The sequence below is a fragment of the Eptesicus fuscus genome, chromosome 8, assembly GCF_027574615.1.
Source record: "Eptesicus fuscus isolate TK198812 chromosome 8, DD_ASM_mEF_20220401, whole genome shotgun sequence".
In the NCBI taxonomy this organism is placed as follows: domain Eukaryota; kingdom Metazoa; phylum Chordata; class Mammalia; order Chiroptera; family Vespertilionidae; genus Eptesicus; species Eptesicus fuscus.
In genome coordinates, this window is record NC_072480.1 from 72,390,898 (window position 1) to 72,405,427 (window position 14,530).

At 40.9% G+C, this 14,530-nt stretch overlaps 1 protein-coding gene across 1 annotated transcript in view; it reads left to right on the forward strand.

Annotated features, from left to right (window-relative positions):
• MYO16 (myosin XVI) overlaps positions 1-14,530 on the forward strand; it is a 421,185-nt gene that overhangs the window by 294,061 nt on the left and 112,594 nt on the right. Inside the window, exon 27 of the mRNA XM_008143943.3 lies at positions 11,795-11,897. Coding sequence (XP_008142165.3) covers positions 11,795-11,897 — 103 coding nt within the window. The remainder of the gene's footprint in view (positions 1-11,794; positions 11,898-14,530) is intronic.

Here is a 14,530-nt window from a genome sequence, read left to right on the forward strand (position 1 = left end):
ATTCAAGGAGGAATGCTCAGTGGTTTCATGTGCTATGGAGAAGATCAAATTATGTGAAACAGAAAAGGAGGAAAAATCCCTGCAATAAAGTTGTTGGGTTTGACATATAAATCATTAACTATCGTGACATATGATGTTACGATGGTGTGCACAAAAGTAGAAACTGGATTGCAGAGTTTGGAGAGTATATTGGAATAAAGAAGCAACTTGGATTTGGTTGTTATTAGAATGCTAACCCATCCTTGCTCATTCTCAGTTATCATACTATATTGTGATTAAGTATAATTTTTTAAAAAAAAGATCAAAGCATAATGATCATACAAATATGTGTTGACTATATAACAAAGATTTTATTCGGCTCTTTTCTAGTATGTAAAGAGGAAATGGGTAGTAAAACAGTTCAAATGAAAATTTGATTTACAGAGATTTGTATTCTCTACTGACAAAATTTATTTTATGCTGCCCAGACAAAGGTAATTTGTGTTGCTGTGGACAGGAATCATTTGCATTGTTACCAGTTTTCTACAGCTTAAGTTTTATCCCTATAGAGCTGCAAATAGCTTAGTCAAAAGCAATCCATGACCATAGAGTTAGTGATTCCTAAGGGTCCTTTGGAAAATGTCCAGCATTCTATACAGAGGTCACCCAAATATAAGACAATTTGGGTGTCCACTATTTCCTATATCAAACAAAGTGTTATACATGTGTTAATCTTAATGGATAATTATAAAAAAAACTAGAGGCCTGGTGCTCGAATTCATGCACGGGTGGGGTCCAGCTGGCCCACCCTGTTTGGGCTTGATTGGGGCTGGGCTGGCAGGGGGTGGAGAGGGAAGAGACATGAGAGGTTGGTTGGCTGGCCCCGCCCCCGATTGGGGTTAGGGGGAGCTGATTGGGGCTGCAATGTGCCTCAAAGCAACCAGTCGTTCCAGTCATTTTGTTCATTCCAGTGTTCCAGTTATTTGGCTTTTATATAGAGAGAAATGATAGGAACCAGAACATTTAAGTGTGTGCTGTGTTGAAGGTGTGTGGTATGTTAATAGACAGAGCATTTTTCATATTATCATATCCTCTAGTGTTCTAGTTAATGCTAAGTCCTAGAGATCTAGCCTACAACACAGTGCCTAGAGTTAATATACCATATTGTAATCTTAAAATTGTGCTAAATAAACTAAAGAGCAGGAGAGGAAACTTTTTGAGGTGATAGCTATGTTTATGGCATTGATTGTGGTGATGCATTTACAGATGTGTATTTATGTCCAAAGTCATCCAGTGGAATACATTAAACAGGTATAGCTTTCTGTTTGTCAACCATACCTCAATAAAGTGGTTTTTAAAGAGTGAATAATTTCCAAAATGAATAATCATAATTAGGTTCAGATAGCAAACCCTAAGTCTTGATTCAACCATTGTCACACACCTTCAAAAGTAATTGTGTAAAAGAAATGTTCAGCCCTAACTGGTTTGGCTCAGTGGATAGAGCGTCGGTCTGTGGACTGAGGGGTCCCGGGTTTGATTCCGGTCAAGGGCATATACCTTGGTTGTGGGCACATCCCCAGTGGGGGTGTGCAGGAGGCAGCTGATGGATGTTTCTCTCTCATCGATGTTTCTATCTCTCTATCCCTCTCCCTTCCTCTCTGTAAAAATCAATAAAATATATTTTAAAAAAAACAAACCAACAACAACAACAACAACAACAAACACCAAAAAACAAAAGAAACGTTCATTTCTGTTGAAATAGTCTGACCTAGTTTCAGTGCCAGATTGTTTCTTTGGAGATCATACCTCATTCTTCTTCATGATTGGATAACCAACTGTAATGACGGTGATATTCTGAACAACAGATTCATATGGTACTAAGTAACTCATTTCAATATCTGAAATAGGCATAAACTGGTTGTATTAATAAAATGACTGCATTAGCCACCAATCGTCATAAAACTTTTTAGCCATTTCCAAAGAGAAGAGTTGCCTTCTCTGTTTAGGAGGAAGAGAAAACACTTGAATAACAAATATCTCTAACAAACAGATTGCCCTGCCTTGGTTTCCTGCCCATATTCAGAAAGACAGGAGGTCAGACTGACCCTGGTGAATCTTTGGTTAAGGAGCAAATAGCTTTAGGAATAGGATAATTTTTCTTAAACCATATAATTTCTGGAGATCTCTTATTTAGATTTCAACAACAAATGAACATCTGTTCTTTTCAGTGTAACTAAACAAGCTGTTCTTGTACCTGATAAATACCGGCTATGGCTCTACCAGTAAATTCTACAAAATGTGCAGGACAAAAGCACCGATTGTACTCAGCATCCTCCTGGGCGTGTATAAAGAGATCAGAAAGCACCAGGGTTGGTTCCTTCGTTTGCAACCATTATTTCAGCTCCATCACATATTTGGTTCCCCAAGAGGGCACAGTTTTAAATGTCCCCGATGGTAGATGGCTCTGGAGTGTTTTGCATGCACGGATGGGGTTCCTGTGTAGAAAAACATCCTAGGGCTGTATTAAAAACAAGAACAAACCTGACTGAAATTAACATTTCATGCTGCAAAGGCTGCTCAGGAAATGAAGCCTAGCACGTATTTCACACTGGGACGTTACTAATGTAGTGCTCACTTTCATCCATTTATTGAATAAATAGAACATTGTTACATTGCACAATTAAAATGAAATGGTGGAACATGCTTTAAGTAAGAGAACTTGAGAGCATTGTTATGTAAATTCTTAGCAGATGCTCTGAATATATTTTTTGTTGTTGTTGGTCTTGTCTGGAGAGTGGTACTGGCTAATCCCAGGAGCTGAGGTAAAATGTGGCATTCTTTTTCATTATTTAACTCCCATATTGCCTGGGAGGAGAACCCCCTGGCTTAATTACATGAAGTATATGAATGAATGAATGAATGAATGAATACCATAGGCTTAAGGCTGCATCTCTGGGTTTATGCGCTGCCATAGGCTTTGAAAGGAGATGTTTTCAAGGAAGTGGCTTTGATGTAAGTGGAAGAACTTGGGTTGTGGTTATTCGCACCCACCACCTTCATGCACACATCTTGGCTAGTTACTAGTAGAACCCACACAGAGTGAGAGCTGAGAGGTTGTCCTGGGAGGTTTTCAGATAAAGGATAGGGCTGTCCTAACTTGTCAGTTGCCCAGCCCCCAACAGAACCAGCATGGGCTGCAGGGTAATGTCAGTGGGAAAGCTTCTCTGCAGTGCTCTCCCTACTCTTCCCAAGGATTCCATTACTGGGGGCTCTTGAGCCAGGAAGAACATGGGAATGAGAAGTGCCACTGTCTTTGAATGGCATATCCATGTTTCTAAAGATAACAGCAGCCTATTCACAATAATATAGAAAGAGAGGGGGAATCTATCTTTTCTTTTTAAAATACGTTTTTGTTTAGTTTTTCTAAATATATTTTTATTGATTTCAGAGAGGAAAGGAAAGGGAGAAAGAAAAGCATCAATGGTGAGAATCATTGATCAGCTGCCTTTTGCATGCCCTTACTTGGGATCGAGCCTGAATCCCGGGCATGTGCCCTGACCAGAAATCGAACTGTGGCCTCTTGGTTCTTAGGTCAACGATCAACCAACTGAACCACACAAGTGGGGCATGAAATCAGTCTTAATCAGTGCCATAAGCAATAGGTCCAAGATTGTCATAGTCATAATGTAAAGACTTCTTTTTCCCTTAGAAGAGTTATATATAGATCTTAATGAGCACTGATAAGCTTAATGTTGGTCCCAACAGATATAAGAATAAACTCTAGAGCACATTTCAGGCCTGAACAATTCAGAAGGTGCAAAAGCTATTGCAAAACACAGCTACTGTCCCCTGTCTGTCCTTCCTGTAAATAGAAATCAAGAGGTCATGGGTGCTAAAGAATGGAGCTAGATGGCCACACTGGGAAGTGAATCAGGCTGATGAGCTGCAGGCAGAGGGCACAACAGATGCAAAGAAATGTGGCAAGTTCTGAAATGGTTTGATTCACTTGGTGCAAAGGACCACTGGGAAAGTGGTAGAAGATGGGGTGGAAGGATGGGCAGGTGCACAGGATAAAGGCTTCATATGGTATGCTGAACCGTGCTGGATTTTATAATAGTGAGCTCACCCCCACTACCAGACAGGCAGTCCAGGGACCCAAGCCTGGACAAAACCTGAAATCATATAGGGGGTTTTAAAACCCTAAGAGTCGTGGGAAGAAGAGAAAGACTGTGCACACTCTGAGAACACAGATTTTTGTGTAAATTAGATAATTTTTGACAACTTTATGTGTTTTCACATTCTTTTCTTTAAAAGAAGGAAAACGTGCTCCTCTTTCCTTGACAAGCACTTCTGCAAGTCCTCTCTCTTTGTGTATCATTTCTTCTTCTTATGCTGCCTCCCTTGCATGTTGAAATAGGTCTTATTTCTCTCTCAAGCCCACTTGTGCTCCTTTCTCTTCATACCTCTATTTTCATGATGGATGTCAGTACGTTGCTAGGCAGCTGCCATGCTCAATCCACCACTCAGCATTCTGAATGCTGCAAATTAGCCCCAAATAGCTAGGAAATCACCCGTGCGCACCTGCACTGTCTTTACTATGAGAGTAGGGATAGGAGGAGTGAAATGGACAACGCAGGCAAGTTCGCAGAGCCAGGGAAATGCGTCTCTATTTCAACATAGTCAGATTGTTACATCTGTGATGTGCATGTCAGGTAGAGAAACCCCACAGAGCCCTGTGTGAAATAGTCAATGCAATGGTTATAGAAGAAACTGCATCCTTATCCCATAAGAGCTAAAATTAATGAAAAATAATCCGGAGTAAAATGAAAATATACAAAAATAATCATGAAGCAAAGGTAGAACTTGTAAGTTTCTACAAATGTTGCCTATAAGCATTGTCAGTTCTTCCTAGCCCCTGAAAAACAACATATCAACACACACACACACACACACACACACACACACACACACACACACAAATTAATTCTACTTCTCTACTTCACCCTTAAGCTGTTGACCTTTACTTTTATTTGTGTGGTGACCCACCAGAGCTGTCCACCACGTGTGCATCTCCACCATCTGTTAATGTCTTTATGCTGTAGGAACCTGCTTTCTTCGGTGTCTCTGGCATTATATGGATTCCCCAGTCCAAATCCAGCAGCCCCTTCTCAGCATGGACACACTTTAAGCTCTCTGCAACACTTAGCACTGATGACTGCATTCCAAACTCTGCTTTCCTTTCGCTACCGGTCCCAATCCTGCTTTCCTGTCCAGTCCCATTCCTCCTTGCTCTGCCCTGATGGGCTGATTTTCCCTATCAGCCCTCCAATATAGAGCTCCTGCGATATGTCCTGTCCTCTTTCTGTGGATTATCCAGTCCATCCTGAGGGAGGAGGAGGTTAGTGGTCCTCCCCAAACATTATTTGAAGGAACTAAAATATGTCCATAATAAAAAAAGGTCTTGACGTAAGAAAACCACATCTTTTCTGAGATATAATTTTGATAAAAATGTCATGCTGTATATTTGAGTATACACAGTGAAATTATAATACATCTTGGTAACCTCCACATTTCATGGCAGAGATTCTTTTTTAAAAAATATATTTTCTTGATTTTTTACAGAGAGGAAGGGAGAGGGATAGAGAGTTAGAAACATCGATGAGAGAGAAACATTGATCAGCTGCCTCACACTCCTTACTGGGGATGTGCCCGCAACCAAGGTACATGCCCTTGACTGGAATCAAACCTAGGACTTTTCAGTCCACAGGCCGACACTCTATCCATTGAGCCGAACTGGTTAGGGCAATGGCAGAGATTCTTGCTTATAATAATAGGTGCTCAATAAATATTCTTGAATGGAATTAAAATGTAAGAGGTTCCAGGACTTAAATCTTCACAGTAGAATTTTCTTTGTGAATGAAGAGATGAAGTTAATACTTAGGAAACAGAAACTCTTTCTAAGAAACTGCATCCCAGTTTTGTTTTTGAAGTATTAGCTTGATATAAATGCTTGGTATTTTTCTAAGGACATACTTCTACTATTGTAGATTTTTAAAGTAGTGAGTTGAGTCACTACCAGATTTTACCTGACTTCTATGGTTACTGCATAAACTTTTTTTTTTTTTTTGTCTCTAGGCCTGCGATGGATAGGATGTCTTCTTAAAACTAATAAAGAAAGATGACTTCTGAAATGAGAAATATTAATTCATTTCCTTAGGTTCTGCTTTATAGTTCTCCATTGTTGTTAGCTTTTCTCTGCTTCAACTGCAATCTATCCCTCTTAGCGACCTCAAAATAAGTATGTCCTATGATGTGGTTCTTTCTTATAATTTCATAAGGTATCCAATGTGATGCCTGTTATTATTTTAATGTCATCATACTCCTGATACTCTTTCCATCAGGAAATCCTATTGGGTCTGCCTCCAAATATGGATAGAGTTCAAATCCAACCAGTTTCCACTACTTCCATTACTCCCATCCTAGGCTGCGGGAAAGCCTCCACATGGTCTCCCTGGCTTTCCACTTGCTCCACTGCCGCCCGCTCTCAGCCAAGCAGCTTCAGTGATTCTTTTAATGTCAAGTGATATGATTTGTCTGCTCAAATCCCAGCTCAGAGTCAAAGCCAAAGTCCTTAGAATCAGGGGCATGATCCGAATCTTTCCCCATGTGGTTACCTTTGTGAATCCTTCTCCTCCCCCTTCTTACCTGCTCTGTTCCCGCCACCTCCTTGATATTCCTCCTTCCCCAAACAGGTAGGCACTACCCCACTCAGGACTTCTGGACCTGGCTATTTCCCAGAGAGCACCACCGCTTGCTTCTCATCCCTCAGATATTTGCTCTCAATGAAACTTTTCCTGCTTTAGTCTTCTTTTTCCCTCTCACTGTGTCTGACACTCTTTCTCTTTACATTTCTATCTGCTCTATCTCTACCAGGGAATGTAAGGATTGTCATCTGTTCTGTTACCAGATGCATTCCCAGTACATATTTTGTGCTCAGTCGATATTATTTGATTGATTAAATGAGCCCCAATGAGCCACAGGACCCCGATTCTGGACATAGAACTAGATCCCAATCATTTCCCTCATCCCAAGAGAGGAAGAAACAAGAATGGGTTTGCTGGAAGAGGTAGCATTTATTTCTTACCGTCGGTTGATTTATCTTGGACACAGGGCAGATGTCAGCCTGAACACAGAGTTCTTCAGTGGATTGTGGTGTTTTTATCTTGAACAAAAGAGGCTTGGAGTGCATGGGGAGTGAGAGCTGAGAAGTTCTACCTGTGACCACACCTGTGCTCAGAACCATATAGTGCTCCAGGCTCATTATTACCATTTGGCCTCAGATGGAATTTCTGTGAGGTTATGTTTAGCACAGCATTAGACCAGGGACACCACCTACAGATGACACTCACATTCCAAAAGACGAGGTGATTTTAATTACAGTAAAATAGAGTGCCTTACCCTGTCTAAGATGACGTTTTTGTCTTTTCAGTTGAAATGTCAGAATTATACCATTTTAGGTGTCAAAAGAACAATATAAAATGAGAAAAAAAGGCACCAAGGATAAGAATTTTTTTCTGACTTGTTAATATTGTATTCAGATACTTGAATTGTGTCAATTCAATTCTTGGTGATAATTAACAAAGTTCCAGAATGAAACAATTATAGGAGAATAAAAAGATAATTTGACTGATTTCATTTCATTATGTAGCTCTGGCTAAATGGTAGAGATGCAATGATTTTCCTGAGCTTGAATGGGTCTGTATTTCATTATAAGTTCTGGTTGACTCTTATTGAAGAGGTCCAATCACCCAAAGGTCAAAGAGCAACAAATTGTTTCTGCATGTCCCATGTCCTGATGATTACTATTGAGTTTTATATTTGTTGTTTTTCATGCTCCTTTTCTATACTAGAACCATCTAGCACTGGGGGCTTGTTCGTTTCTGCCTAGACTGTAGCAATGGTGATGGAGAGATTGCCTCTGGCATTAGATTGCCCTGGGTTCAAATCCAAGATCAGCTATTTTTACCATCTGTATAAATGTCCTCAGGCTGCCTTAACAAAGTGCCACAAACTAGGTAACTTAAAAGAATAGAAATGTATTCTCTCATAGTTCTAAAGGCTGGAAGTCCAAAACAAATGTGTCAGCAGGCCACATGCCCCTCTGAGGCTCTGTGTAGAATCCCCCCTTTCCTCTTTTAGCTTCTGGTGGTGGCCTAAAATCCTTGGTGTTCTTGCCTTGCAGCTCATATCCAACCTCTGCCTCTGTCATCACTTGTCATTTTCCTCTTCTTATAAGTACACTAGAGTCCTGGTGCATGAAATTCATGAACGAAGTATGTGTCCCTCAGCCCAGCCTGCACCCTCTCCAATCTGGGACCCCTCGAGGGATGTCCGACTGCCCATTTAAGCCTGATCCGGATCGGGCCTAAATGGGCAGTCAGACATCCCTCTCACAATCCAGGACTGCTGGCTCCCAACCGCTTGCCTGCCTGCCTGCCTGCCTGATTGCCCTAACTGTTTCTGCCTGCCAGCCTGATCACCCCTAACCACTCCCCTGCCAACCTGATCGATGCCTAACCTTTCCCCTGCCAGTCTCATTGCCCCTAACTGCCCTCTCCTGCAGGCCTGGTCACCCCCAACTGCCCTCCCTTTCTGGCCTGGTCCCTCCCAACTGCCCTCCCCTGCTGGCCTGATCGCCCACAACTGCCCTCCCCTGATGGCCATCTTGTGGCGGCCATCTTGTGTCCACATGGGGGCAACCATCTTTGATCACATGGGGGTGTCCATCTTGTGTGTTGGAATGACCATCAATTTGCATATTATCTCTTTACTAGATAGGATAGTCATATTAGATAAGGGCCCACCCCTTAATGACCTCATCTTACCTTGATTACATCTGCAAAAAATCAAATTTTAAATTAGGTCACATTCCCCTGTCTTGGGGTAGTGGTGGGGGGAACAATTCAACCCATACCTATCTGTGTGAACTAGAGCAACTGACTTAATGTAAGTGATCATCAGCTTCCTCACTATCAGAAGAAGATTATCATGCAGACCTCCTATAGTGATGAGGAGCATGTGGAGTAACATGAAAAGCCCCTTGTACTCCTTCAGTGCCCAAGAAATGTTACTTCTCATCCCCCAAATTCCCAGCCCAATTTCCTAGCATCATTTATGTGTACCTGCTTCATACAAAAGCAATGGAGCAGACCCCATGGAAGGTACAAAGATGACCCCCTGCCCTAGTGAAGCCCACACACATTGGAGACCGATAGGAATTAAATGGTATAGTCAGGTATCTGTGTTGTATCCCGAGAAACACACATGCAGTAAGAAAGGGGAGAAGTACTTGCTAAGTGGTTTGACAAGGGCCTCATAGCAAATTTGCTACAGAGTTGGAAGTGGAAGCTGTGTTTAGATTCCCCAACCCAGTTTCTTTCCTATTCTAACACATGGTACAATTATATTGTTTGTCATCCTTGAACCAAACATTGTGAAATAAAATCCATGTTTGCCAAAGTCAGACATCCCACTGCCCTCTGCACACTTTACTCTCACATCCCAACCCTACACACACACACACACACACACACACACACACACACACGCACACATACTATTCTCTTCTGCAGCAATCATAATATGGCCAGTAAAAATATATAGCTACCAACTTCAGCGCCTGCTGGGTAGGAAATCACATTCTTGCCTATTATTTAAAAAAAAAAAATCCACGGAATGCTTCTGTCATCCATAGATCATCTCAGTCCACTCAGTGTGATCAAAAGGATGAGCAGGATTTTTATATCCTTGCCTCTGGCACTGTAATTTCATGTTCAGTCTCTGTTACTTGCTATTTTTACTCCCTTCGGTACCCCGAATTTGACACATGAGCAAAAATCTATACACGAAAAGGAAGGGTATTGCTAATGTTGATGTATTCATTTTATCTGAGTCAAGATTAGGAAGACTATGACAATTCTCAATCCAGGAAAAATAATAGAGAGACAGTCACTGACTTATGATGCTTTGACCTAAAATGTATTGATTTTATGATGGAGCCACACATATTTCCATTCAATAGAAATCAAACTTCAGATGTTGAGTTTTGATCTTTTCCCAGGCTATCAGTATGCCCTAGACTCTCTCCTGATGCAGGAATGTGGCAGTGAGCCTCAGCTCCCAGTCAGCCACGTGATTGCGAGGACAAACCATCAACGCTTTACAATGTATTCATTGTGTGAGATGATTTTGCCCAACTGTAGGCTAATGTAAGCTTTCTGAGCACGTTTAAGGCAGGCTAGGGTAAGCCATCATGTTCCCTAGGTTACTTGTATTAAATGAATTTCAACTTCAGATATTTTTAATTTACAATCGGTTTATTGGAACATAACCTCATCGTAAGTGGAGGAGCATCTGTACTGAGTTTTCGGTGACGATGCTCAGGATGTAAGAAAGGAAATAAACATCTGCTACTGAAAAAGTCAAATAGGTATATTTTCGCAGCCTGTGTTATAGGCCAGACCCCTAGTTATAACAGCGCTGGCTCGCATGCTGGGACCTCATTTCTCTACAGCACTTGCAGAAATAAAGAAATGCAAGTAAATCCGCTGTGGCTGTCAGTGGTACATGGCCACTGGTCTCAGTGCTGGCTCGGGGAAAGGGGGTAAGTAGAGATGTGTAGGCAATGTACTTCCTTCCTTAGTTGCCTTGAGGAAACTAAAACACTCATTTTAGAATAATCCAAATTTGCTGCAGCAAGCTTCAGATGAAATGCTAAGATATTCTAAACAAAATAACAGAAAAGGAGGTGATTTACCTTTTAGCACTGAGTTCCTTTAGCAGTCCCACACACAGTCCCTGGGTGTTTATGAGAACCAGAAACACAAAGTAGAAGTTGATGCAATTATACAGATCTTTCCTTGTTTCTTCTGTCCATCCTCCTCCTCCACTTCTTCCTTCTTCCCTCTCCCTCTTCCTCCTCTTCCCCTTCCTCCTCTTTCTCCTCCTCTCCCTCCTACTCTCCCCCTCCTTTTCTTTCATCTTCCCCTTCTTACTGGTCCTCCTGCTCCTCCTTCTCCACCTCCTCTTCCTCCTCCTCCTCTTCCTCCTCCTCTCTTCCTCCTCCTCCTCCTTCTAATGCAGTTTTACTTATATGTCGGGTTCCATACCTTAAGTGCAAAAATTTTTATATCGATGATGTAATTTTGAAAGTAATATCTTTTTTTTATAAATCCATAGAAAACTATTATATTGACATGCATTTCAGCTAGGGAATGAAAGATAATATTGTAAAGAAACTTCCAGGACATAATACAATGTCTTGCTGGAAGATTTCAAATACTCCAATATGTAATATGTGGGAAGAAAGCTGCTCTGCTTCTCAGTAATAATTCTGGGTGCTTTGATATTCCTTTATTATAGATTCTAACTATGTCAAGATGCACTCTCAAATGTGAATAAAGTATGCTGGTGTTTCTTAAAAGCTTTATTTTTTAAGATCATTCTATTTAAGCAAAAACTAACAGATTCTCTTCTTTTTCTTTGTTACATGGTTTGTATCACTCCGTGTTAAACATATATTAAAGGATTGAACAATATATTTGATTCATTTAAAACATCATTTTCCATGTAAAAGATGTGTTATTTCACCGTTGCCTTAAAGGCACAATGAATGGAGTATATGGGGACACATGGAATAAAGTAAAACCCGGGAGGGGGAGGTTAAGAAACAGGGTAACAAAGACAGTTCTGTTGCTCATAATCACTGGCTTGATGAATCCAGTCACCACTTTCATGTCCCTGCTGCTTTTCCCAGGTATAAGCCCTTGGTGGAGACACTCCCCGGCGAGAAGAAGAAGCTGTCTGCTGAGGAGAAATGTCGACTTGTTCTCCAGCAGTGTAAATTACAAGGCTGGCAGGTTAGTGACCTACAAGCTCCTAACATACCAGTTTAGGATTTTAAATAAGTGAGCTGAGTCATTGCGGGGAGCCACCGGAGTCTCTCTGGCAAAAACAAATCGCTTTGATGTGTTTGGCAAGGCGAGACACCGCGTGTATTCCCTGGAAACGCATCGGTCTTTCTGATTTCCTGGTTTCAGCAGCGTGCAGCACACACACGAGGGAAGCCACAGGCTCCTGTGCGGGACTGACAAGACGTCCCTGTCGCCCCGCTCGGTTTGTCCACATTGCCGATTTAAATATCGTCAGGAAAGCTTTTTTGAAGCATCTGAAAGGTAGCAGAAGCCAGAAAAAGCAAACTGTGAGGACAGAGCAGTGATTTCGTTGGCTCCTGGCTGGTATCTCACAAGTGTTCTTCAGACCCAGACTTCCCCAGCTCGAGTCTTGTTTAGGCTCCTTTGCTCTGTTTCTCACCTACCACACACTGAAAATGCCACTGTCCCTTCAACCTCATTTCATGGCAAAATCTTCATAATTGGAAACATTTAATTATGTCCTGTGATCCTTTTCGTTGGCAGAGGCCAGGGGCCCACGGGAGGAATAGCTGGACTTGCAGAGGGAGGAATTAGCATGAAACAGAAAAACACAGAAATACTCCCCAGAAACTACGAGGCACAGTGTGGGTTTTGTTTAATACCTTAAACAAGGTCAATATGCTACCTTACTAGGATAAGGAAGAGGTTGTTTGAAACTTAGGAGTCAAGACAAGAAGGTAATATTGGAGCAATAATGGGAAACAGAATCAAGGCCAAGGCACCAGGAATTATTGGGCATTTCTAGCTATAAAACAACTCTAAGTGCTTAGGCAGCAAAGGGCATGGTGGCTAATAGTTTTGGCAAAACATAACCATTAGTGGAAAGCAGATATAAATCTCATTTAAAAAATGATAGAGAGAGCTTTCATCAGTGAAAATACATGATAATCACTGAGGCCCCAAACAAGATCTTCACTTCAGAAATGACATGAACAGAGGGTTCAGAATTGCTGAGTGTGTCTGAGAGTGGTTCAGTCTAGGCCAACAGGTAGAGACTACTGGCTTGACATCAACACACCCATTCTTCTATGATGAAGAACTAAGAACATGGAATTTTAGCACTGATGAGTAACGATTTAATTATCTGTGCCACCCAATCTTTTTCTTTACCATCTTTGTTCTCTTTTTTTCTACTAATGATGAAGTTGAACTTTAAATAACAGTCTGAAGGAGGAGGCTTACACCGTCTGTAGTAATCATGGATGCACATCGTGCCTAAAGATTGCATAAAAAAGGAAGGAGGCATTACTAACACAGAATGATGTGAGCTAGTCACAACAGAGTCATAAGATGTGGGGGCCACAGATAGAACTGCATATCAAGCTTGTAGGTTAACTTAAGTCTTTTCAACTGAATCATCGCTGGAAATTTTAAGTAAGTTTTAGATAGTAGTGGTTTATGAATAAGTAACTCTAAGATATTCTTGTGGTTTTTTTTTTCCTTTAAATAATACTCATGGATAAGAATAATTAAAAAGTAATAATGTTGAGAAAGAAGGTTGAGTTGTAGGAAAAAGGTGAGGGAGTCTGAAATAATTCTTCCACTAAGAAAGTGACTAGCAGTGACCACAATACCTGACTAGCCATCAGTTCTCTGATACACCTGTGTAGTGTATGGGGTCAGAGTGTGCAAGAAGACTGGGGGACAAACTGGCAGCCATTTCTTCATGTGCTAGGATACTTACAATTGCTGCTGAGGGCAATAATAAATTGAAACACATACCTGGACTTAGGAAAAGTTCATCAAAACAAAAAATTGGAAAAAGCTCACATTTCATTGCACTATTCCATTTCCCCTCACTCCTTACCTTCTCAAGGGAGCCTAAAAATACAGAACAAACATAAAAAAAGAAATTTACTCATTCATTGAGCATGTTTGCTTCTGTGTTCCATATTAAATAGTTGATGAGACGGCTTTCTTCAGCTTCTGCAAAATGTAACCTTTCGGGAGCTTTATCATAGAGGACAAGTCATTGACTTCACAGAAATAAAGCTTACTCATATGTCACTTTTCTGCTAGTCAGAGAGCAAAAGGATTTTTAAAAAAATCATTCATTTTTGACCTGGTAAGTCAGATTCCTCAGTTTGAAAACCAAAACATTTGTCTGAAATGTATCAATAGTTGCATTTCTTACTATGACTCTCTTCTGAGTGGTTAATGGACAAGGATAAACAGGACCAACAGTGAGATCCTAATGGATGGTTACTGTATCTGTAGCATGATTCCCAAATTGCTGAGAGTTACAGTGTGTGTTTCTGTGAAACAGGCAGTGTTAATCCTTTGGCTCTGAATGGTTAGCATAACTTAAATTATTCTTTTCCGTAATTTTAAAAACAATGCCAGAAGATAGAGGAGATCAGAGTGACCTTTTGCTGTGTGAACCTGTATAGAGTATTAGCTAGAAATTAAATTATCTTTACTAAAAGTATGATTCTTGTATTGTTGCTCTATTGGGTCTTGAAGATCTTATGAGATTTCTCCATTTCTCCTTGACATTAATCAGACCTTGTTCAGTAAAGCCTCTGAGTCATCAATATAGGATTCTAAGTCCATAGTTC